This window comes from Acomys russatus, chromosome 7 (genome assembly GCF_903995435.1).
Source record: "Acomys russatus chromosome 7, mAcoRus1.1, whole genome shotgun sequence".
In the NCBI taxonomy this organism is placed as follows: Eukaryota; Metazoa; Chordata; class Mammalia; order Rodentia; family Muridae; genus Acomys; species Acomys russatus.
The window spans coordinates 10,785,357-10,809,306 of NC_067143.1; the positions used below are offsets into that span (position 1 = coordinate 10,785,357).

Consider the following 23,950-nt stretch of genomic DNA (forward strand, 5'->3'; position numbering starts at 1 on the left):
CTCCTCACAGGGTCCAAAGAGAATCTCAGAGAGGTGACGATCTAGAAGTCTAGATGAACAAACTTCTGGAACAGGAAATTAAAGCATGAGATATCTTTCTTGCTAGTATCAGTTAAGATTGAGAGCTGTGAAGGTATAAGACATTTAGGATTTTGTAAAAATATATCATGTCCAAATTGCCTGTGATTGACATATACACAAGATGCTTTAAGTTTTATAATGAGGCTATCTGTTCATTGATACTTTCCTCAATTTTGACTGATTTCCTCATGAGTTCAATTTTCTTACACTATTTGAGCTGTGGCTTATTAAACAAATTTAACCGTCTACAAGAGTGCTGCTTTTCAATGGAGGTGACACAAAGGAGACCAGAGTAATGCCAAGGAGAAAAATACCAGAGTACAATAACTTAGACGTAACTACTGGTTGTGGCCACATAAGTCTGAATGTGTGGTTTTGGAACTGTTCCATAATGCATTTCTTCTGATTTTGAATCATACATGAAAAGATTGAGAACCATCCATTGTGGTAGAAATATTACCATGCAGTTCATTGCAGTCATATTACATGAGTCAAGATTAAACCTTGGGTCCAAATCAACTTTGTTTTTAGATAAAGTGATAAGTGACACAGGTTGACCTCATAAGTCTAATACACCAGCCACACTTGTATCTCTTTTAGTGAACTCTATTCATATTTTACCACATAAAATGTTTATCATCATGGAATGAGATCATCACCTGTAACATTATTTTAAAATGAGTTTTCTACTCTGAGTTTCAATTTACAAAATTGGAAGTAATCAATAAAAGAATAACAATAGTGTTAAAATTTCTATGTTACTGTTATCTGTGACATTCATTTATTCAGTGATTATACATGCAGTGTCTGTTCTATGCCTCATGATGTTCAGTGTGCTGGGAATTCAGTGGCAAGATAGGCAATGTTATGGACATAAAAAATAGCATGAAAATATTTATTAGCATTGAGCATCTCAGAATTAGGGATGGATGGATGGATATATATATATATATATATATATATATATATATATATATATATATATATATATATATTCAAAATAGATTTAGAAACAAGGTATAAAATATATAATGAAGGAAAATGTTTTCATACTTAATTCCAGCTTAAGTAGGAAAGCTATATCTCATCCCACAAGTCACAGAATAAATGAACTGCCCTGGACAAACAGGTTGATATTTTTAATCTCTTTAAGAAAGACACTTTCTTCACCCCCTTCCTCTCAGGTAGGTTATAGTGCCATCAGTGGGATCTGGCTTCCTATTGTAAAGAATCTGAGTTGAACAGGTTATCTTTGGAAACTTTCCAAGTGAGTGGTTGGAATACATAAAGAAGAATACTGATTTTTGACAAACGCAAAAATTCAATGGAAATTCTTATATGTACTGAGCAAACTAAGAAAAAACACTATTTGATGTCTGTTCTAGTTTTATTTCTGTTGTTAGGCTAAAATCCTGACCAAAAGCAACTTGTGGGAGGAAAGGGTTTATCAGGCTTACAATTCTAGTTTACAGTCCATCATGGAGGGGAATTCAAGGCAGTAATTCTAGTAGGTATTCACACGACTTCCACAGACAAAAACAAAGAGAAACACATAAATGTGTAGATGTTTGTTTGCTTGTGCTTAGTTCAGTTTCTCAACTCTTGACACTGCTCCGGACTGCCTGCTTAGGGTATCGTGATTCCCACATGGGCAGAATCTTTCCACATTAGCAGTCAAGACACTCCAGAGAATCATAAGACATTTTTAAAAAGCTGTACTCCACCAAATTGCAGAATCTAAAAGAAATGGATAGTTTTCTAGATAGGTAACCACTTACCAAAGTTAAATCAAGATCAGGTAAGGAATTTAAACAGACCTATAATCCCCAGTGAAATAGAAGCAACAATTAGAAATCTCCCAGCCCCAAAAGAAAAACAAAACCAAAACAGCAGGACCAGATTTTAGCTCAGAATTCATTTAGACCTTCAAAGAAGAGTTAATGCCAATACTTCTCAAATTATTCCCCAAAGAAGAAACATAAGGAATGTTGCCCAGTTCATTTTTTGAGGCCACAGTTACTACCCAAACCACATAAAAAACCAGCAAAGAAAAAGAATTACATGCCAATTTTCTTATGAACATGGATGCAAAAATACTCAATAAAACACTTGTAAAATATCCCTAAGAACACATCAGAAAAATCATCTGCCATGATCAAGTACACTTTGTCCCAAAGATAGAGGGATGGTTTAAGATACATGAATCAATATATGTAATCTACCATATAAACACACTGAAAGAAACTACATGATCATCTATCTCATTAGATGCAGGAAAGGCTGCATCTAATAACCCATCATATAACCCATTAGATAAAATCTAATAACCCCTCACAAAATCGTTGGAGAAAATAGGGATACAAGGGACATGCCCCAACATAATAATGACAATTAGCAGCAAGCCAATAGCCGATATCAACATAATGGAGAGAAACAACGTAATTTTATTAAAAGCTGAAACAAGGCAAGATTGTCCAATTTTTCCATACCTATTCTATATAGTACTTAAAGTCTTAGCAAGAGCAACTAAGACAACTGAAGTTTATCAAGTGGATACAAATTAGAAAGGAACATGCATAGTTATTTCCAGATGCCATGATAGCATGCATAAGTGACCCTTAAAAATTCTAACATTCTACTCCTGCAGCTGATAAACACTTTCAGCAAAGTAGGTGGACACAGAATTAACTCACAAAAACCAAATGACAAATAGTCTGAGAAAGAAATAGGGAACCAACAGCTTTTACAATAGGCTCAATACAAAACAAATGGGAGTAATTCTAACTAAGAAAGTAAAAGACTTGTATGATAAAAACTTTAAGATATATAAGAAGGAAATTGGAGAAGATATCTGAAGGTGGAAAAATCTCCCATGCTCATGGATTGGTAGGATTAGCATAGTAAAAATGGGTAAGTCAATCTACAGGTTCATTGAAATCCCCATAAAAATTCCAACACAATCCTTTATAGTTCTTGAACGGACAATTTTTAGCTTTATATGGAAACAAAATACCCAGGAAAGCTAAAAGAACTGCTTGAGGTATCCTTATCCTCAATTGTACAGTTACAGTTATTACAGAGCTATAGTAATAGCAGCATTAAAACAGACACACTGATCAATGGCTTTAAATTGAAGACCCAAACATAAATCCACACACCTATGGACATGTGATTTTTTTTTTTTTTATGAAGAAGCAAAAAAAATACACAGTGGATCCAAAAGACACCATCTTCAATAAATGGATGACAGCATGTAGAAGAATCCAAATAGACCCATACTTACCACCTTGCACGAAACTCAACTCCGAATGGATCAAAGACCTCAACATAAATCGAAATAACACTGAATCTGATAGAAGAAAAAGTGGGGATAACCTTCAACTCATTGACATGGAAGAATTTCTGAACAGAACACCAATAATGCAGACAGGAAGATCAACAATTATTAAATGGTTTGTGAAACTGAAAAGCTTTTGTAGTGCAAAGCACACTGTCATTTGAACAAAGTGGCAGCCTAGAGAATGGGAAAAGATTTTTTACCAACTACATGTCTGATAGAAGGCTAATACCCAAAATATATGAAGAACACAAAAAAGCTAGATATCAAGACAATAAATAACCAATTTAAAAATGGGCTACAGATCTAAACAAAATTCTCAACAGAGAAATCTAAAATGCATGAGAAACTAAAAGAAATGTTCAATATTCCTATTCATCAGGAAAATGCAAATCAAAACTATTTTGAGATTTTATCTTGCACCCATCAAAATGACTAAGGTCCATAAAACAAGTGACATATGTTGATGACTATGTGGCAAGGGAAACAACATTCACTCATCACTGATGGGTGTGCCAGCTTCTGTAGCCACTATGGAAGTTGGTGAGGCAGTTCCTCAGGAGGATGGGAATTGATCTACCTTAAGACTCAGTTGTACCACTCTTGAGCATATACCCAAAGGACACATCATCCTACCACAGAGACACTTGCTCAGCCATAGTTATTGCTGTTCTAATTTATTTATATATTTATTCATTCATTTATTTTCACTGTTCTATTTATAGTAGCCAAAATAATATAGATTTTTTCCCTCAAAATAGAGGAGAAGATAAATGAAATTGTTATATTTACAAAATGGATTATTACTCAGCCATTTAAAAAAAAAGAAAAGAAAACACAAGATTCACAAGTAAATGGATAGGACTATAAAGAATCCCAGGGAGGTGGTCTGGACTCAAACAAATATGGCTATATATTCCTTTATATGTGGATACTAGTTGTAAAATCAGTGATAACCAAACTACAATCTATGGAACAGAGGTTAGGAATACAGTAAGGGACTCAGGGCAGGGGCAGGTCTTCCTAGAAAAGAGAAATAACATATAGTCATGGATGCATGTGGGCAGAAGATGGGAGGAATAAATGGAGAGGTCAAGAGATGAGGGGACAAGGAAGGGAGTACAGGAAGAGACAGCTAAAAACAAGGGCCAGTTGAGGTGTAGTGTGGGAACCTAATACAGTAGGAACTTCCTGAAATATATACATATGAAAGTTATCGAAGTGAATTCTCTAAATTATGGGGGAGACAGAATCCTAACTTGCCATCTCTTGGAGCTTCTAGTACTGGAATTGGATTATATTCAGTTGAGTTGTCAGCCAAAATGGTCCTGTGGGAACCCCTAAACAACCCATACTGTTCCCAAGACTGTAGGTTGCTCTCCACAAATTGATGGCTAGACTCCATTGCTTAAGACAACACATACACAAATCATTGAACATAGAGAAGTGGAGCTGGTGTCATGTCAGCTTTTCCTTTTTTCTTTTTCTGATACTCTCTTCTTGACACTTTCTTCTCTCTTTTAAACATACAATTTCTTTATATATATATAATAGTTTCCAGTTTAGTATTTTTATGGGATTCCCGAGTGTGTGAATGAGTGGGTCGCTGATTCTTATGCTGCCTTCTTGGGCTCTTTTTCTTGTTGTCTATTTTGTCTCATTCTGATGTGTTAGCTTTTATTATTATTCCTTAGAAGCCTGTTTGTTTTGTAAGGAGAGACAGAAAGGGAGTGGATCTGGATGGGAGGGGAGGTGGGGAGGAACTAGGAGTAGTGGAGGGAGGTGAAACCATAATGAAGATGTATTATGTGAGAAAAGGAAATCTATTTTCAATAAAAGGGAAACAGTACCTAACACAATGCCTCTTCAGAACCCCTGTGCTATATTGCTTTCAGCAGGAAAGTATTTAGCATAGCAATAAGGTATGAGAGGAAGAAGATGTAAGTTCCCTGTTGCTTCTGGGATTTTCCTATTGTATCTGCCTTTGAAGGTCAGACACTGACATGATGCATAATTTAAAACATAAAATATAGGAAGGATGGACGATGGGGATGCAGGCAGTGTGTGTGATTAGGCTACTTCAGTGCCCTTGAAAGCATCCTTATTTTGTCTAACCAGGTCTGGTGTTATCCCAAGTCAGCAAAAACACCTCAGAACCCACTATAACTGAAGTAATGAATAATGAGACAAGATTATTTTATCTAAGTGGGATAGAATATAAGATTTTAAAAGTTCAAGGTGGTAAACTTTTTTAACTCTTGTGATATGTCCTGAAAACATATACTTTAACATTCACTGGAGATGATATTTTGATCATAAAAAATTATCGAGGCTATAAACTTTTCATGTAAAGGGCACAGGTTCAGAAATTCAAAATGCCTTGTGGAGGGTTCTTTGATTTCAAACCAGGTCAAACTGAGGAATAATGTTATCCCCGCCCCCCGCCGCCCCCCCGGCAAATCACAAGGCTAAGTTGTCATTTTTGTTTGTTTCTGTTGTTGTTATTGTCAGTGTCAGTTTTAGATGCTATCCATTCTTCATTCGAGGAAGGATCCTTTTCTTCTTTCTTTTGGGGTGCTAAGGAGGACTGTGGAACCAACAGTTACAATAGCAAATCTAACTGAAATGAAACCCTTCAGGATCCTTAGTCTTTCCATTTTCTCTCTCTTTTTATCTCTACTGTCATTGCGTGCAAACAACTGTTGCCATTTCTGGATATTTTGAAGCAAAAACCCCGTCCAGATGGAAGCAATAATAAATGCAGAATGCACTTTGAAAGGCAGCTAAAATTGTCTGCTGTACGTGCTTGCTATTGTAGATTTACGGGATAGTTAGGTTTTGTTTGTTTTGGGGTTTTTTTGTTGTTGTTGTTGTCGTTGTTGTTTTGTTTTGTTTTCTGATAAGGGCTGTGAGCATACCTCATTCCATTTTAAACTTGCTCTCTGGGGATCAGCAAGTACCTAAGTGCTTCAGTCATGCACACTGGATAGAGAAGTTCACAAGGTGATGCCATGCTGCAGACTCTGTGGGAAGTGGAAACCCGACACTCAGCTAGAGGCCCCTGTCCTTCAGAGGTGAACCAGACAGGCCAACATCTGTCTGTTTCATGCAAAGCTTTTCATCTTAAAGTTCACGTCCTAACGCACAACAGTTGGGTTGAATTGCCTGAGATGTTCAACACAACACTGAACTGTGGCTGAGAGAAGGAAAGACAATCACATTTCCTTTCTAAAGTAGAAACAGCCCTAGTTGCAGACCCTTCTAAAATATGATATTTAAACAGAATTTTAAGACATTACATTTCTTCTATTTGGAGTGAACACTGGCCCAAGTTACTAGAAAGCTCATGCCACTGAGTGTGCAAACTCACAGGCCAGGAAAAAAAAAAGTTCCAACACCCAATATTAACATTGTGCTAAAGTCATTGACTGTTAAAACCCCGAAGTTAAATATGATCCCTTCCCAGCTCCCCACCCATTCTCTCCTAGGTTAGTAGTTTGGGGGACAGGGAAGGGGCTAGAGCCTGCCCCAACTCGGAATCGCTGCCAAGGGCTTGTAATACAATCTCTCCCATTTGAAGGGTAAATCAGTGTCAACCGCATTTGCTGTCCAGCCGGGTGAAAAAAAAAGTAAGCGTTTTACTTCCGCTCGGTCCTTGTGGACTGATGAAATGTAGGAAATCTGTTTCTGGCGAGAAGGATTAAAATCGTTTTCCCAAACAGCACCAAGAGGAGCCATCACAGAAGTATGAAGAGGGGCGGTGTGGCCACAGCTGCCGCCACCCTGCTGCCAGCCTGCAGGGAGCCAGGGCCACAGGACCCGCGTCTGGAGGAGCCTCGAGGACACAGCCCAGAGCTCCGGTGCTGCTGAGCTGCAGCAACTGAGCCACAGGGAGCAGCTGGCTCGGTGATCAAGCAGCCAGGAGGGGACCTGCTGCTGAGCTACTGCAGGCAGGCGCGGGGGAGGGACCTGGAAGCAGCGCCCGCCGCTGCAGCAACGAGGGTGAGCGGTGCTCACTGCAGTGGGGGAACCTCCTGATGCCCTGGAAACAGCTTCCATCTCTCCATCCCTGTTGTTGAGCAACGCCAGAAGCCCGCTGGGACAGCTCAGCCAACCAGGGCCGGAAGTGAGGAAGTCTCATTAGTGCGTGGATGTAAATGTTCACATGCGTGATGCTCAAGCGTGCCTTTGAAAGATGTGCATGCTCTGTGGTTATGGGGGGCGGGGTGAGGGAGAAGGGACACTGGGTGCTTGGTGGCCCTAGTCACACTTCCTGACTTGACAGTTTGAGTTAGTGGGAGCAAAAGGAGAGGTCGCGAAGCAATTTGGGGTGACTCTTTGGGTGACCGAGTTCGGTAGAGTTAAACAAATACTAACTTATTTTATCCGTAATTTTGTATTTCGACGTGGTGTTTCATTTTAGCTTTAGCCCAGACTGAAGTCTGAAACTGTTTAGGGAGCAAAGAAGCCACTTTTTTTTTTTTTTTTTTTTTAACATTAATTACCCTGGCAAAGCTAAATTATATCAACTCTGTAAAAGGACTGACTTGGTCCAGACATCTGAGCTCCTAGTGTGGGAGCAGAAAGGGAGCAAACTCAGTGCTCTGCATCTGTTTTCTGTATTCTAAAACTTGTAGAAGTGGGCCAGGTTTTTCTTTTAATTACTACTTTTTAATCACAGCTTTCCCCCCGCCCCCATTTTTTCTTCATTTTTGCTTTTTATCATCTTCCTACCTACCACCCCTAACCTCTCCAACACAGCTTGACAAATGAATTGTGCGCAGGAGATTATAGGCAGAGGAAATAAGAGCCCTGTGTTCAAAGGGACACCCATTTGGCCTCCTGGTGTTAAATAAAGGCTCAGACAGGTTGGGAGCATCCGCCAGGCACAGGAAGTCCTCCCTTCTTTCCAACCTGTTCCCAAGAGACTCTGAGAGGCAGGGCTGAGAAGAAACCCTGTGCTCCTTGCTGCTGCCTTCCCCCAACCTCTTAGTCTTGTGCTCATAACTGCAGCTCGCATCTGATTTGCCTAGCTTGCCTTTGGCACCGATCAATGAGCCCTTCTTTAAGGCATGCCCTGTTCTAGCTGTGGAGAGCGTGGTGGTCCTTTCCAGCATGGCTATTCAGCTTCTCACTGCCTAAGAGAAGGTAAGAACCAGAGGAACCAAAACTCGGCCAGAGTACCTCGACCACGCACCGTGGAGCCCGTGTGAGGGTTGCCTGCGAAGTTTTTGACCTGGAAAGGTAGCTTGGATTTCAGCTTTGTGCCACTGAACTTTAGGTGTATCTCTCCATTTTATCGATTAACACCCTACTTTGTGCTAGAGACTGTCCTTTGCTGGGAACTAAATACTCATGGTAGAATTTACTTGACTAGATTCAAAGGGCTTGTGATTGTACGCCCCCCCTCATCCCCACCCCGAGTTTTCTAGTATCTTGGTACCAAGAGTTAAACTTTCTGTTTGAAAATGTGGTAAAACTTCAGGGCTTAATTTTACCTGCACCAACATGACTTTTAGAGCCCTGCTTCAGGACTGGAGGGCTGTTCAGATTTGGGGAGCCCTGTGAGTACCCGAGCTGGTTGAGACAACTGGTGTGCTTCTAACAGCAAGTTTCCAGGAGGTTTTATTTAAAGTTTCTGTAGAAATTGTAGCATTATTTTTGTGGTTTTGTAGCTTTGATATTGTATTCCAAACAAGAGCCAAGTTCTTTCAATTTCTTGAACTGCCACTGAAGTTTTCTACTTAGTGATTTTAGACTAGAGAAAAGAACAGGAGGGAAAATCGAAGTATCTCTTGCTAAGGTGGGTTAAGGTACTTGCTAACCTCCTTTATTATGTATTTTCAGCAGCAATTCAGCTGAGATTTTGCTAATTTTTTCTTTACATGAAATATATTTATATGTGTACCATAATATCTGAAGAGAGCACCGAATTCTGATAGTTCATTGCTATATTTGAGGTAAAACATTTTTGTGTGTTATGAACAATATGCAGATCTTCTCATGAATTAAGGCTTGCCAGATCAGCTCACACAAACTTTTGACATGAGCCACAACAATTTCCAGTTAATGACTTTAGGTGGTTTTCTACTCAAATTGTGTTTCAGTTTAATGTGGCGGAAGTCTGAAAGTCTCTGCTTCACTGTTTGGAAGAATGGTTTAATAGGACTGTGAGAATAATGACGTCAAAACTGTCTCAACTGCTAGAAATATTTTATCTTGAAAAACAGTTGTGTGTGTGTGTGTGTGTCTGTGTGTGTGCATGTGTGTGTGTACACGTGCATGTGCGTGTGCACACATGCATGCATGTGCATACACATGGACTTGTGTGTGATCATTTTATCTAAGATAAGTCACCACGTAGCTATCAGTAAGAAAGAGATGCTTGAAGAGTTAGCAACACAGAGCGGATACAAGGAGGGCACAGAGGTTTAATGACTGTGTGACTACCCAATTACTTTGGGAAAAATATCTGCCTAGGCCACCAGTCTCTTCTGAATATTTGAGAATTTGCCTTTGAAGCTTTTGCAGGGGCCTTTTGAGTCTATTCCTTAGTTACATAACTAAAGCTGTATGATATTTTGCTTGATATTTGCTCAATTTATTTTGATTCAGTCCCTTGACAGATATTATAGCCCCATTACAACATCTAAAACTGCTTTTATTATTAAAATGTGGACTTTATTTTCTGATTAGGCTCTTGAATTGAGCTTTTGTATTCATAATTTGGAATGGTGGTGCAGACACGTGGCCCCAGTACTTGGAAGGCTGAGGCAGGAACACTTCAAATTTTAGGCCAAGGTGGGCTACATATTGAGTTGGCATAGACTGAGCTACATAGTCAAACCAAATTATAACACAAACTGATAGTAGCAACAAGATTTTAATGAGATACAGAAAAGGAGTAGATATGAACAGGAGGGGAACGGGGGAGGGACAGGAACTATAGTAGAAGAAGGGGAATTCATAAAGAAGATTTATTATGTCAGGGGAAAATATATTTTTAACAAAAAGAAAAAAACAAGCAACAGCAAACATTTTGCATTCTAAACACTGTTTGAGGATCTGCATTTTGCAGAGATGTTACTAGTTGGTCAAAAGAAGACACATGGTAATAACATTCTCAGGAAATGGAATGTACCTTTCTCTGCCATTTGTTCTTTGAGTCTAATACAAAATGACATTTTTCTCCTGCCAGATTTTGGAAGAGCTTTTTGTATCGACACATTCATTTTGTTTTTAATTTTAAAAGACAGTGCTAATGACCTATAATCTTTATTTCTGCATTGCTTGGAGCCTTTAACACTTAAAACTTGATGGTTAGAAGTGAAGTCAACATTGGAGAAGAAAGCCAAGAGTGACTTTAACAGTGGGGCACTTGGCTGCCCATTCATTGGGCATCCCTGCTTTCAGGGCCTTCTGAAAAGGAGATGAGAGAGTTGGAGGTAGAGAGGGAGACAGAAGAAGTTTGGGCAGTAGCTATAGCCACCTAATTGTTACACTGAACACAGAATCTTGTCCTATTAGTAGTCTATGATTATTAACTGCTGTAGTCTTTGTTACCATTTTTAATCCCATATAAAGTACTTATTTTGCTGCTAAAACGTCTACACATAAGTTTGAGTGTATATCTCCACAAGAAGAGAATTTTAGAGCTTTAATGATGTGCAGTGTTCATTCATACTTTATCCGTTTATTGTTGACATTTCCATCCCTTCTCTTTTCATATTAATGACTAATAGTTATGAAAATCCTATTTTGTTACAGATTTTCTTTCCAAAATAAGTCATTGGATGTCTTACTTTGGCACATTTTCAGTCTGCGATAGGTCTGATTGCATATCAAATACACCAAACTCAAAATATTTGCCACATATTGTCACAAATATTGAATCTTCAAAACTACCTTTGAAATTCTCACATCCACAGTACACAGCATACAACTCAGGTACAAAGAGAAAAGCGCAGTGACACGTACAGTTTCTAAGCATCCACGCCACGGAACCACTGTTTCATCTGAGGTTGTTTGGTTTCGTCTGTATCGGATCCATTCATTAGCCGCCCTAGTGGGATCTCACAGAAGACAAGAGCAGGGCGTCTGTTTTGTTGTGCTTCCGTTTTCTCTTTCTTTACAACACATTTTTGATATAATATTGTAATGTGTTCTCTCTGTCATGCCTTTCTCATAGAAATAGGAGAGATCATTCTCACCATAATCAAAGCACATCTCTAGGAGGGTGGAAGAATTCTCCCCCCCCCCCCCAGAGTAAAAAAAGTCCCATTTTTAGCTGAATTCTGGAGTAATGGGCTAGACAGTCTTTAAACATGATGTTTAACTTTCAGGCTCATTAACTTTTTCTCCTTCCCTCGGGGTTGTCCAAGTCTCATCACATCCATAATTGCCATTCCAGAGTCACCTTTCCTATGGAAAGAAAGGGAAAACACACAATCTTTGAAGGATTTTGTGTGCATTTCTGCATGTTTTTCCCTTTAAGGTTTATTTATTTTTTTATTCATTCCAAGTCTTGACAGTTCAGTTACCGCCATTTAGACCCAGAAAGGCTGCAGGAGCTCCAGTTAAGTGAATTCATACACACATTTGAGGTCTTACTCTTTCCAATTGGTTGACTTTAACACTTAACAGAGTTATTGATTGATCCTTTAAGATATGTGGACTACATAAACTTCACTGAAAATGTCTTTTATTGTTTATATATGAAATTTTTTGTCCTTCCCCTCACTGTTCTGTTCAGTCTCTCATTGATCATTTCATTTCCTGTATTTACGTTTACTACTGACACGTTTTGTAGTCTTGGAAACCTTAAATGTGCTCCAAAGAACTGGGATGATCTTTTCCTTAGTTTTTTCTTTAGGATCTAACTCAGCTCATTTATACACACAATATTTATTACAAATTATAAAAGGATTAAATCCTAAACTTATCTTTTTATTCTACTAGTATCAACTTTAAAAATTTTTTTAAACTTGAACTAGATTGTATCTGCTAGGAGATTCATTTCTTTACTTTTTTTCATTTATTAGTTGTATAACTAATGCTTCATTATATTTTTCATGTATTTAATATACTTTGATCATCTCAATTTCTTATTATATCACATTTCCCCCTCCTACTTGTCCTCTTCGTCTACCTCCAAGCCCTCCATCTACTGTGAATGTTATCTCTATTCTTTTCTTTTCCCTCTCTCTTTTCCCTCTCCCTCCCTTCCTCCCTCCCTCCCTTCCTCCCTCCCTCCCTCCTTCCTTTCCCTTCCTCCCTCCCTCCCTTCCTTCCTTCCTTCCTCCCTCTCTTCCCTCTTTCTCTTTCTCTCTTTCCAGTTCAGTCATGAGTCTACTTCACCATGTGATGAATTACACAGGCTCCATTTTTTTTTCTTTCTAGCTGGATCCATTTCTGTTTCCTATCTGATTTTAGCCAAAGCTAAGGCCTGAGTGTAGATACTTTAAGATAACTCACAGAATTTTGATCAATGTGGTAATGATTTTGAATATGGAAACTAGAAGGAGAGAAAATAGGTTCTTATCTTTCTTCTTTTTAGAGAGGACTTAGAGGAGTATTGTCTGTTAAAACACCTGTGTGTCTCTCTGCATTTGTCATAGTTTAGTTATTTAACCTTTATAGTCTTTGAATTACCAAGTAAGCCTCTGGGAATATCTGACCCAATTTTTACTGACCATCTCTACCAAAAGTGTGGTTATGTACAAAGTTTCAAAATAAAACTAGCTTAATTATCCTTACTGATTTTAGTTAATTCATCTGTCTATATTAGGAGATAGTTTCGATTACATTTCTAATGAAACCCAAGAGAGATTGCATGAGAAATAAAGGTGCTACTGTCAAGGAAAATAACAACTTCACTGTTCAGAAACTTTGAGGGGAAGGATTGTGTCCCTCTGCCTCTCTGGAACGGTTACATGCCATTAGGCTCCCTGTAAGTGATCCCTTGACGGATTCTGTGTGGGACAATGAGCTTCAGAACCCCAGGCGTCTTCTTGCCTTTGTAGAGCAACACAGAGCTCTGAAGCCTCAATGGGAGTCACAGGGCACACAATAGGGTGTGGGTAGAGTTACTGTGAGACCATATCTCACTTTCAGGGAAGTAGTGGGAGAGATTGTGTCTTGAGAAGGAAGGCATTTTGGAGGTAACTCTTTTAAGATTGCAATTAGCTATTTAAATATGTGACTCATGTACTTAGATGCAAGATTGATTACATGTGTGTTAACAGGCTGATCATCCTGTAGGACCCTGATTAGCTACAGACTGGGTGTTGTTTTGTTGGAATGAACATAATTTTAAAAACCTTGGGATTGAAAAATATTTCAAGTGTTTTTTAATGTTTAATCACAAAGGTTTAAAGACACTCTGAGGAATGTTCTTATTAACTGGGAGAGAATAAACAACAGCAACATTATCATTCTTACAGTGACAAATTTGTAGCCTACGATGGTGGTTCAGTAAACACAGGTCCCCTTCCTAGTGCTTCACTTCAGGTACTTAGAGAATATCAAGAGTAAGTACATAAAAAGTGAAATTGTACCTTTCAGTCGTGTGTTTATTATGTATTTATGTATTTACCACCTCTCTCAACAGGCTTTTGGAAGATTTGGAGATAACCACATTTTGAATTTTAAAAAATAGAAACAGATTATTTATTCAAAAGCAAGTTTTTAAAAGAAATTAACCTCAACGAATTAGAGTTTGAGAATAAATATAAAGGAATACTGTGCAAAGTTTGAAAGAGTAAAAACCCCAAAGATAGCATGTAACTTAGTTACTTTGAAGTGCTTAGATGGAATATGCGATATGTCACAGGCATTTCATGACGTGCCTGCTGCCAATACTCTTGTGTTTGTTGTCACATGGTTGTGCTTCCTGCAGTTACCTTATGCACATGCGGATTTGATGGGCAGAGCAGGTCCCCAGGGTGAAGCCGACTCCACATGAAATGATTGATGAGTTGTACACAAAAGCGAAACAATTTTATGTTAGATTGAAGACTGATTCAATATATTTAGTTTACTTACAGATCTTACGATCTACATAGGTGGCTGGTGATGTCAGTCAATAGGGAGAGCTTGCCTAGCGGGTGAAAGGCCCTGGGATTGTCTCCCAGCACTCCATTGTGCAGTATGGTGTGGCATACCTGTCATCCCAGAATTCAGGAGGTGGGACAGAAAACCAGAAGGCTAAGGTCACCCTCAGCCATATAGTATTTCTGAGGTCACCCTGGGTTAGTTGTGACCTTGGATTGAGAAAGAAAAATTAGACAAAGATGATATACTTAAGGTCAACTGAAGTACTTAAAGATATTTACATACCTTAAGATGTTTATTTAAATGCTTTATGATTCAAATAGGGGTTTATGCTATGGATACAGTGAAGTGATCAGGTTACGAAATAATCTTATTTTTATTTATTTTTGTTGTGATGTGCATTAACACAGGATCTCATATGAGAAGCAAATTCTCTTCCACTCCTATTTCAGATGTAAACTGCTGAAGTACTTTCTACTCCAAAATGATTACAAACAAAACTCAATATGTAAAATAAATATCAGGAAGATGCAGAGCAATGAGGGATTCCTGGTAGAGGAGCAAAGGCCACCAGAGGCAGTGCTTGTTAGAACAGTGTCTTCCACTGATGTATTCTGTCAGACTGTGTTTTCATGGAAAATGTTCTCAGGGTCTGAAGGACAAGATTCTAGCCTAACTCTACTGTGATGCCTTGGAGTCAGATTGCGTATGCACGAGTCTCTTCTGATTTTGGTCCTCTGTGATTTTCAGAACTGCGGTGGAGACTCTTTGAATGCCCCTCCTCTCCTACCCAGTACTTACTCCTTTAATTGTGCAACCTCGAATGAGTTTGGCCAAGACCAATGAACTGCATGCGGTGCTTAATCTTGTAGGCAACAGTTTTTACCAAGTGTTTACTACAAATTGTGTGAATATTGTTAGTGCTTGTGGTCAATACTCAAATCCTGTGGAAATCTCTGGCTTAAAAAAAAGTCAGACACTAAGATCTCAATTTAACCCCCTTTCACTGTGGCCCTTTCCAAATATATTGTTTTACACAAACTAAGCATTTATTGTTTGATTTTTTTTCCCCTTGACCTTTGATTGTTTCTCTTACCAAGTGCCTGACTAAAAGCTAGAGAGCCAGACGAATAACACAAATAATGTCTCTTGGGTTTAATAATTAATAACGTGAGCTGACATCACAGTAGCCCCTGGATGGGCCTCAGTACAGTGTCATGGTAGTGGAAGTTTTTAACTCTTAACTAGCATGAAAAGCTGTTGCTCTTCTGTCTCCATACCAGGTGTTGGGAGAGGATAAATGATGTGCACGGCCCTTAGCCCCAAGGTTCGCAGCGGGCCTGGCCTGTCTGATATGCATCAGTATAGCCAGTGGCTGGCCAGCAGACATGAAGCTAATTTGCTGCCGATGAAAGAGGACTTGGCCTTGTGGCTAACCAACCTATTAGGTAAGGTTATAAGACATCACACTGTGAGCAGAGATAACAGTGTCTTGTGCGTTTCGCCTCCTCTCGTCGTGTCCTTCTCCCAAGCATGTGACCGTGGTGCCTGGGAAAGAAAGACTTTCTTTATTGGGATTTTTCATGTGGGAAATCCGAAGCCTGTGGAAATTTAAATGAATTTCCCAGTGCCTCTCACGTTAGCTGTGTTTCATATCCCAGCATCTCGGACTGGAATGTGGAAATCTGTGGTCAAGTTGCTTATACCGTTTCTGTTCTAGTCTGATTTATTTTTGACTCATGGGTTTGCAGCTGACTGCTTTGACTTGTGTTTTGGGTCAGGCTGTACTGCCACGCTCTGTGAAATCTGCTTCTAAAACTGTCTTTCTTGCCCCACTTTTATAGCACACCTTCCAAAACTGCTGAGTGTTGGAACGCAGGGAGAACACCTATGCTTTTTGAAAATGGACTGAGTAGAGCAATTTCACTTTGAAAAAAGTTCTTATTATTGTTATGCCTTTTTGGAAAAGCATCATTGTTGAGAGAAATGATACTGCATGCTAAAAGTGTCTTTTCATTTGTCTGAAGACTTCTAACGATGAATGTGCAAAAACAAGGGGTATAGATTTGTACGCTAGAGGCTCATCATATATTTAGCCACAGCGTCTCCAGTAACAGATATCCCCAGGGAAGAACAGTGAGACACAACTCCAGGACCCTACAGAGTTTTCAGGGTGTAAAACTGGACTGTTGAATAGCGAAGCTGCTGCTGTGGCTCTTTGTGGTGGGCAGAGTGGGTCCCCTGACACATCATCATTGAAGCAATCCTGTAAGGTACAGGCTTCACTTTCTAGCTAGGAAGATGGGGCTACTATACAGCACCTTTCTGGATGAAATATAGCAAAGACTGGGAATCCATTAGCCTTTTGCAGAGCATCTCTCTGCTCACCCTGGCTTTTATACTTATTTGCTATTTTTAAAAGTCTTTGTCTATGGAAAGGTACTTGCTTTTGTTTTCAGCAGCAGCACTGCATTTTGAACTTTATGTTTTAAGCAGAACTACTAAATGTGGATCTAGACAATATCCCTTCAGAAAGGTTTTCAGGGCTCCCCTCCCCTAAGCCAGGCCCTCCATGGGACTGTCCCCAACAGAAAGGAGAGACTTGCAGTTGACAGTAATTCACTCATACCAAGAAGTACCTTTTAACTCCATCAAACAGAAGGAGTTGTTGCCTCCCTTGCTCTTGTCTTTCAGGGCTAACTAATATCTGTTATTAATATTCAGCCATCTGCTGCATATACGAATTGTCATTGTAATTGTGGTATAGGCATTCAGAGCACCAGCTCTAGAGAGTCTGCTGATGCTTAGCACAGTTCCTGCACCATAGTTAATATTATATAAGCTGCTGTTCTACTTATAAAGTTCAGTGACATTGTTAAATTTTTTAAAAGAAGGCTCATTTGGAGATAAATCATACACTGCTTTGAAGAAAGTATTTAGTGAGTCGTAATGGATAGTGTGAGATCAACAGTGGCCTTGGAGATGCTAGGACAAGAGGAAAGGGTGAGTACAGCGTAGCCTGATTACACAGGCATGACCCAGTGTTGGGTGACTAGGTCATCAAGGTGTTCTGTTTAACCAGTGTGATCACTCTCCAAGTGGCTTGATCAGAGTGAGCAGCCCAGCACAGCCTCAAAGAACAGAGTCAGTGTGTGTAATGGAAAGATCCTTGGATTAGAAATCAGGAGACCTGGCTCCTCTCTGGGCATCAGGAGACCTGGCTTCAGCTTCTGGCTGTTCCACTGGTAGGAACCATGCCCAAAGTTCACTCAGCTATCTTTTCTGGGCTTGCTGTCCTCAACCATAAAGGAAGGAGTTGGAGGGGATGCTCTTTAATAGCCTTTCCAGCTCCCCAGATCTACATTCCAAGAAACCTGAATCTAGAGATTTGGCTTGGGGCAGTTTAGGTCAATAAAATGCATAAATAAGGAAAAGAATTATATAAATGAATGCTTTTTTAAAAAATAAGATTTTCTTAATAAATATTTATTAGTAATTGTAGCAAGTGAAATTGATGGTTTGTAAAATGTTCCAGACAAGGGATCCTCAAGGGATTTAAAAAATTATAGTTATTGAAATTTATATTTGAGTAGACTGGAATTAACCCATGGTGGACAGAGACTAAACCTCAAGGCAGTATTTTCACGATAATTTGGAAAGGAGTCTGAACACTTGAAACTGTTTAAAATGGTGAGACATCTGGAGATAGGAAAATAACCATGTTTTGCATAGTAATGAGAGAAGAACAGATGAGTGGCTTTGCTGGAAGATGGTTTTCTTACCTGTGGTAGCAACTTTCACTGTGCACTTGTATTGGAAATGCAAGTGTAAAATTATTTATTATTGTGAATGGAATGTTCAAAGAGTTGATGCACTTACTGCTTTTGCAGAAGACCTGGGCTTGATCCTCAGCACTTATATCAGGGAGCTTACACCCATCTGTAACTCCAGTTCCAGGGGATATCTTGTCTTCTTTTGGCCTCTGTGTGCACTGCACACACATAGTGTACATAAACTCATACAGGCACACACATACACATAGATTTACAAAATATTATCTTTTTACCAACTAAAAATATTCACATATTTCACTGTATAGCTCTCTCAATGTTTCTCTGTGTGTCTGTGTGTCTGTCTCTCCCCTACCCCCTCTGTCTCTCTGATCTTAGCCTGTTTGTGCTCAGATCCTAGAGCTGTCCTGGTAACAATCTCCATTCTGGCCTTGTTTCCATATAAAGCAACAAATTCTTTAATGAGATAGGAATGCAAAGCTTTTAGATTTTTGCTCCTATGGGGTCATAGTTACAGAGAACTTTGCTGACCCTACCTTAGTTGTCTTGGTTAAAATGTAACTTTAAAAATGTGCTTTTTAAAAGAAGAGTCAGTGATTAAACTTGGATGTTTCTGATACTATACATAAACTGTCAATTAGAGATAGACTTTTTAAAAGGATGATTTGTTTTAAGATTTTCTGAAGACCAAAAATGGTTTGATAAATAAGAAGATGCTTGTTTTGCTGATAGAGAAATATTCACATTTGTGTCTCCAGTGTAATAGATAATATCATAATTTTTCAGATACTATAATCTTGCTTAATCAGTAGCAAAAATATATATCATTATAGAGTTCTAGGCATAGGCATAAAGATGTAATAATAAACTGTTAGTCAACTTCAGCTTATGTATTAATACTGGATATCCTGTGGGAAGTGTGCTAGTTGAAATGACCAACAGGACTCATGTGAAGGTCATTGTCTGTATATTGGACCACTATCATGCCCTTAGGTATCTTATAGGAAATACTGTATGTAGCTCTGATGTATTTCCTGATAGTAGCTAGGGCCATGGACTAGTTATATGTTAAACATTTAGGAAAGACTGAGCTGGGTCATGAAGATTCCATCATCTTCATTAAGAAATGAATGTGTCCTGGGCTGCCCCTTACATTGTGGCTTCTGTTATCCATTACTGCCAGTTCTGATCTACATTAAACACACATGTTCTGTCTGTACTGTAGGCTGTCAACTCTGTTCCTTTTACTCATGAACCAAGTATTGCTCACTCATTATTTAGGGCTCTGCAATGTACCACATACTTAGAGCTTACGCCAGCAAATCTTGAGGGAAATTTTAATTATTTCTATGAGCAGCCCTAAGGTACAGGCAGTCATCCATGATGTATAATTAAGCACATCTAAGTCTGGTTGATTGCTGAATTTTGAGGATTGTGTTGGTCTAGCTCTGAGACAAACATACTAACAAGTTTCTTGTCTCACTTGAGTTTCTACATAGGTTAAATATGATAGTTTCTCTCTGTCTTATATTAGTTTTGATACTGAAGCTACCGGTACCGTATTTTAAACAGGGAATTAGCTGTTAAGCCTTAAAAAAGAGTTGTTGTTTTTATTAATGATGGTAGGTCTTCAGGATGAAGACTTATATGTTTATATCTACCTAGAAATTTCTCTCCTGAGTTACCCCAAGAGCTAAGTTATGATGGAATTGATTTTAGTCATATTTATAAAATGTATTGATAGCTGATACAATGGCAGGTTCCACTTTTCTCACATTTCTACATGCATGGAAAAGAAAATTTACCAGTTATCAATTTAACATGAGTGTTATGTGTTTCAATTTTTCAGTTATTTCTAAAAATCTACTGCATTTTTTTTTCTTTATTAAAAGTAAACATCTAGCCAGGTGTGGTAGTACACACTTTTAATCCCAGCACTTGAGTGGCAGGGGCAGGCAGGTCTCTGTGAGTTCCAAGACAGCTATGACCATACACAGAAACCCTGACACAAAAGCAGGAAAAAAAAAGTAAACATTTATCTTTTGAAGCCAATGTTATCAAGCACAGCTGTGGTCCAGTAAGCTTGAGACAAGAGGTTCTTCCTTCTACAGAGTACTTTTCGCTGGATTCTTTCCTTCTAAGATGCTCATGTTCTTTGTGTAAGTCAGTAAAATTCCTTAGGAAGTATCCTGTGTTTTGTCAGTGTAGACATTTATAGGCATAGACCCATGTTCCCCTGATTCTGCCCTGCTGAGGAGTTAGTGTGTTTGTTGTCTGAGAGCATCTTCTCCAACAAAAACTGCTTTGCTATCTCGGATGTCATGAGTCATTTTCTATCTCACACTCTTCGAAATTCAGTCTCAAAAATACCAAGTAATTTGAGTTAAGTTACTCACTCATTGTCAAAAACTGATGAAGAATTTGGATTGCACTAGAAGATGAGTCATGTTTGAGTTCTCTAGTATGAAAAATAAGTCGAAGTTGGAGGTGCAGAGGGATCAGAGTGGAATTTGCTACTGTAGCATCAGAGGCATCTTTAGGCGTTGGAACTACACCAGCTACCTTCTGCAGTGTTCCAAAGCAGGTACTGGAACGTGGCTGCTTCATCTTCTCAGCTGTGTTCCAGGCTCCCTGTTCATTTCACAGACTGTTATCTTCGGTCCTAAGATCATCTTATTTCTAAACCGCTCTCTGTGATATTTGTATGTAAGGAAACCAAACAATAACAATTTCATCTGGGAGAACTCTCTGCTGTAGGAAACAGTCACTGTGTGTTCAGTAAACACTGAAGTTGTGACGCCAAATGGCTGAGAGCATAGACTTTGAACCTGGAAGGCCTGGGTCAAAGGGCTGTGTGTGATAATTGTGTGGATTTGTTAAAAACAACAAAAAGAAAGAAAGGAAAGGTAAAGTAATAACATGTACTCTGTAGTACCAGGAGAAGTAACATACAAATGTGTTTACATGCCTGCTGCATGTGTCCAAATGTCAAATGTGCACATTAGCTATAGTCTCATCTTTGGGAATCCAGTATTGCTAATTTTTTGGGACAAGCTTAATCTCTACTCACTGCAATAGCACCAGTCTAAAACATTTTATAGGCTGATAGACAGTCTTTCTGGAAACTATGTTAAACATATTTTGGGAGACATTTACTGATATGTGTGATCATTCATGCTGATTTTAGTTATCCAAATCCTTCCTAAGAATAACAAGGCTAAAAGTACTGAGGCTGATGTCCATCTGCCCTATTGCTATAAGGGCCAGTGACTTACAGTGTTACTCGGTCAGATTCCTTGCTCACCGTCTACCTGCCAGCTATCAGTCATGACTGAAAGCATGTAAAATCAGAGTTCACTACTGTGGATGCAGAAAATAAGTGTGACTTCAAGGTCAGGGCACTTACGGGCTGAAGCATCTGGTAATCCAAGATGGTTCAGTTATACTCATCTACCACTCTTGATTCTTTAAACACGTTAGGGCGTGGGAAAGATAGAGCTGACAATGTGGCAATGCTCTGACACAAGACACTTTGTGTACTGCTTATAATCGGATATGTGAAGTTGCCTAACACAATAAGATCAGGAAGACCTGACTTGGGAAGCAGAGGTCACTAATGTTAATTACATGCTAATTTTACCTAAGGAATTCATTCTTCACAATCTGCTCTTATGGATTATGCCTTTTTTTTTTTTTACACACTGTTAGTGATATGTGTGGAATGTAAGTAAAGTAGTATATCCATTCCATAAAACCATTATAACTGACTTCTTACAATTATATAGTACATTGAAATATATATTTAATGACTCTTAATATTTGGATGGAAAATATATTACATGTAAAGGGTTTTTTTTTTAAGTAGAACTTTTCAATCTTGCATTTTTCCTTCATTTGCAGCAGTACATTTCAACTATAAAGTATATAACAGTCTCTGTTTTAGCCAAAAAAAATCCACCTTTCTAAGCTATAAAATATACAGAATTGAAAGCTGACACCTAATATATTCTTCATTGGATACAGATGTTCAGTGTAAAGTTTTTTCAAGTGTTCATAGAGAGTAGGACAACGGACACTTGTGAGATCCAAGGAAACTCAAGTGAAAAGTGTAACTCTGGGTAAATTTCTGATAGCTCTTTAATGAAAACTATTTTTCTTTTCATTACTAAAAATTCTTTTCAATTCATTCTAATCTTATATTCACTTGAAAATATGAGGAGAAATCATAAAATTGCTGTGGAGTTAACCAAATGAGAACACATAAAGCTCCCTCCCAGAGGCATTTTTCTAAGAAATTTATAAAATAATTGTTCAACAAAATCAGTTAAGAACTTGGTGTAAATTTTGTTTACTGTATTTTTCGGACTAGAAGACACACCTGACCATAAGACACATCCAGTTCTTAGAGTAGTAAAACAAAAAAACAAACAAACAATACAGTAAAAACAGCTATTGAACCATAAGGTGTACGTAACCTAATCCCCCCACTTTTGGGAGGAAAGTGCGTCTTATGGTCCCAAAAATATGGTACTTGATATTTAAGCACATCTCAATAAACTGACAATTTTAGGCAACTATCTCTGGAGTTGATGTTTCATGCCTGCTTTTAAGATGACTTTCTTCTCATTAGACTAATATTGGGAGCACAGTATACACTTTTTCCTACTGGATTTTTGAGTTTCGTGATTCCTATGCTCATTTCTGAGTTGACTGAACCCAGTGCAATTCTGAAGTGAAAGCCGCCTGCACAGGCAAACCTCTGTGGTCAGCAGTGCTGCTTTCCCACCTGCAGAAGTCATTATCTTAACCAGAGGCTAAAAAGTGAGCTATCCTCCAGGGAAAAAGAAAATGTAAGAACTAACCCCTATTCCCTCTTAAATACCACCCCACAGAAGCACATTGCATGAAAGTCATTTTAAACAGATGGTTTTTTTTTTTTTAATTCAAACATTGGATACTGTCAGTCTGAATCAGTAGTTTTTCTGTGACTTATATGGGCTGTATTTAAGTGTCCATGGAATTGCATCACCTGCACTTTTCTTAAGACAGGAAAATAGGTCTGTGTGAGCTCCAATGTTTTGTAGAGGGTTTCTCGACATTGGTTAATTTGCATGTTTGCTGATTACGGTTACCTGGTACCCATCGCATAAGCACACAATACTTACCTCAGTAGGAGATACCATTTAAAAATGTATTTATTTGTGGACAAGGCTTTGATGTGCCCTTTGAGGGCTGGGAATATATGTAGCTGTGCAGCTCCAAGTCTATTGTTTGCAGTGCTCAGTATGTGCCAGGTGAGCATTGTACCAAACAAACTACATTTCAATTCTGTAGGAGATTTAAAAAGACACGTCTCAGGAGGTTTATATCATATTGAGGGAAGTAGAGCCCAATACAAAATATGTAATTTGCAAAGGAAGAAAATGTTAAATGTGTACCCAAAATGAGAATGACTATACATACAGAAGACAGTAGTGAGCCCTGCGAAATCAGTCCCAGGAAGCAGAGGAAGGGAGATGGAATTCAGCCAGGGAGGGCACTTCACTGAGGGCAGGTCCGTGCCAGGAAGAGTGGAAAGGCTGTGAGGATCAAGGCAGTATGTGAAGCACAGGCAGACTTTGAAGCATTTGATTAGAAAGGTGGCCAGAGGCATCACTGGAGGCCATTGGATATTGGGATAAATCACATA

At 38.7% G+C, this 23,950-nt stretch overlaps 1 protein-coding gene across 3 annotated transcripts in view; it reads left to right on the top strand.

Annotated features, from left to right (window-relative positions):
* The window catches only part of Gas2 (growth arrest specific 2), a 130,807-nt gene that overhangs the window by 6,654 nt on the left and 100,203 nt on the right, over nucleotides 1-23,950 (top strand). The window contains exon 2 of one of the 3 annotated variants that reach the window (XM_051148620.1): nucleotides 15,754-15,918. In XM_051148620.1, the coding sequence (XP_051004577.1) occupies nucleotides 15,771-15,918 (148 nt within the window). In that variant the 5' untranslated portion in view covers nucleotides 15,754-15,770. Of the gene's footprint in view, nucleotides 1-15,656; nucleotides 15,919-17,479; nucleotides 17,716-23,950 lie in introns of those variants that run through there. The other 2 variants (XM_051148621.1, XM_051148622.1) reach the window with 2 other exon arrangements.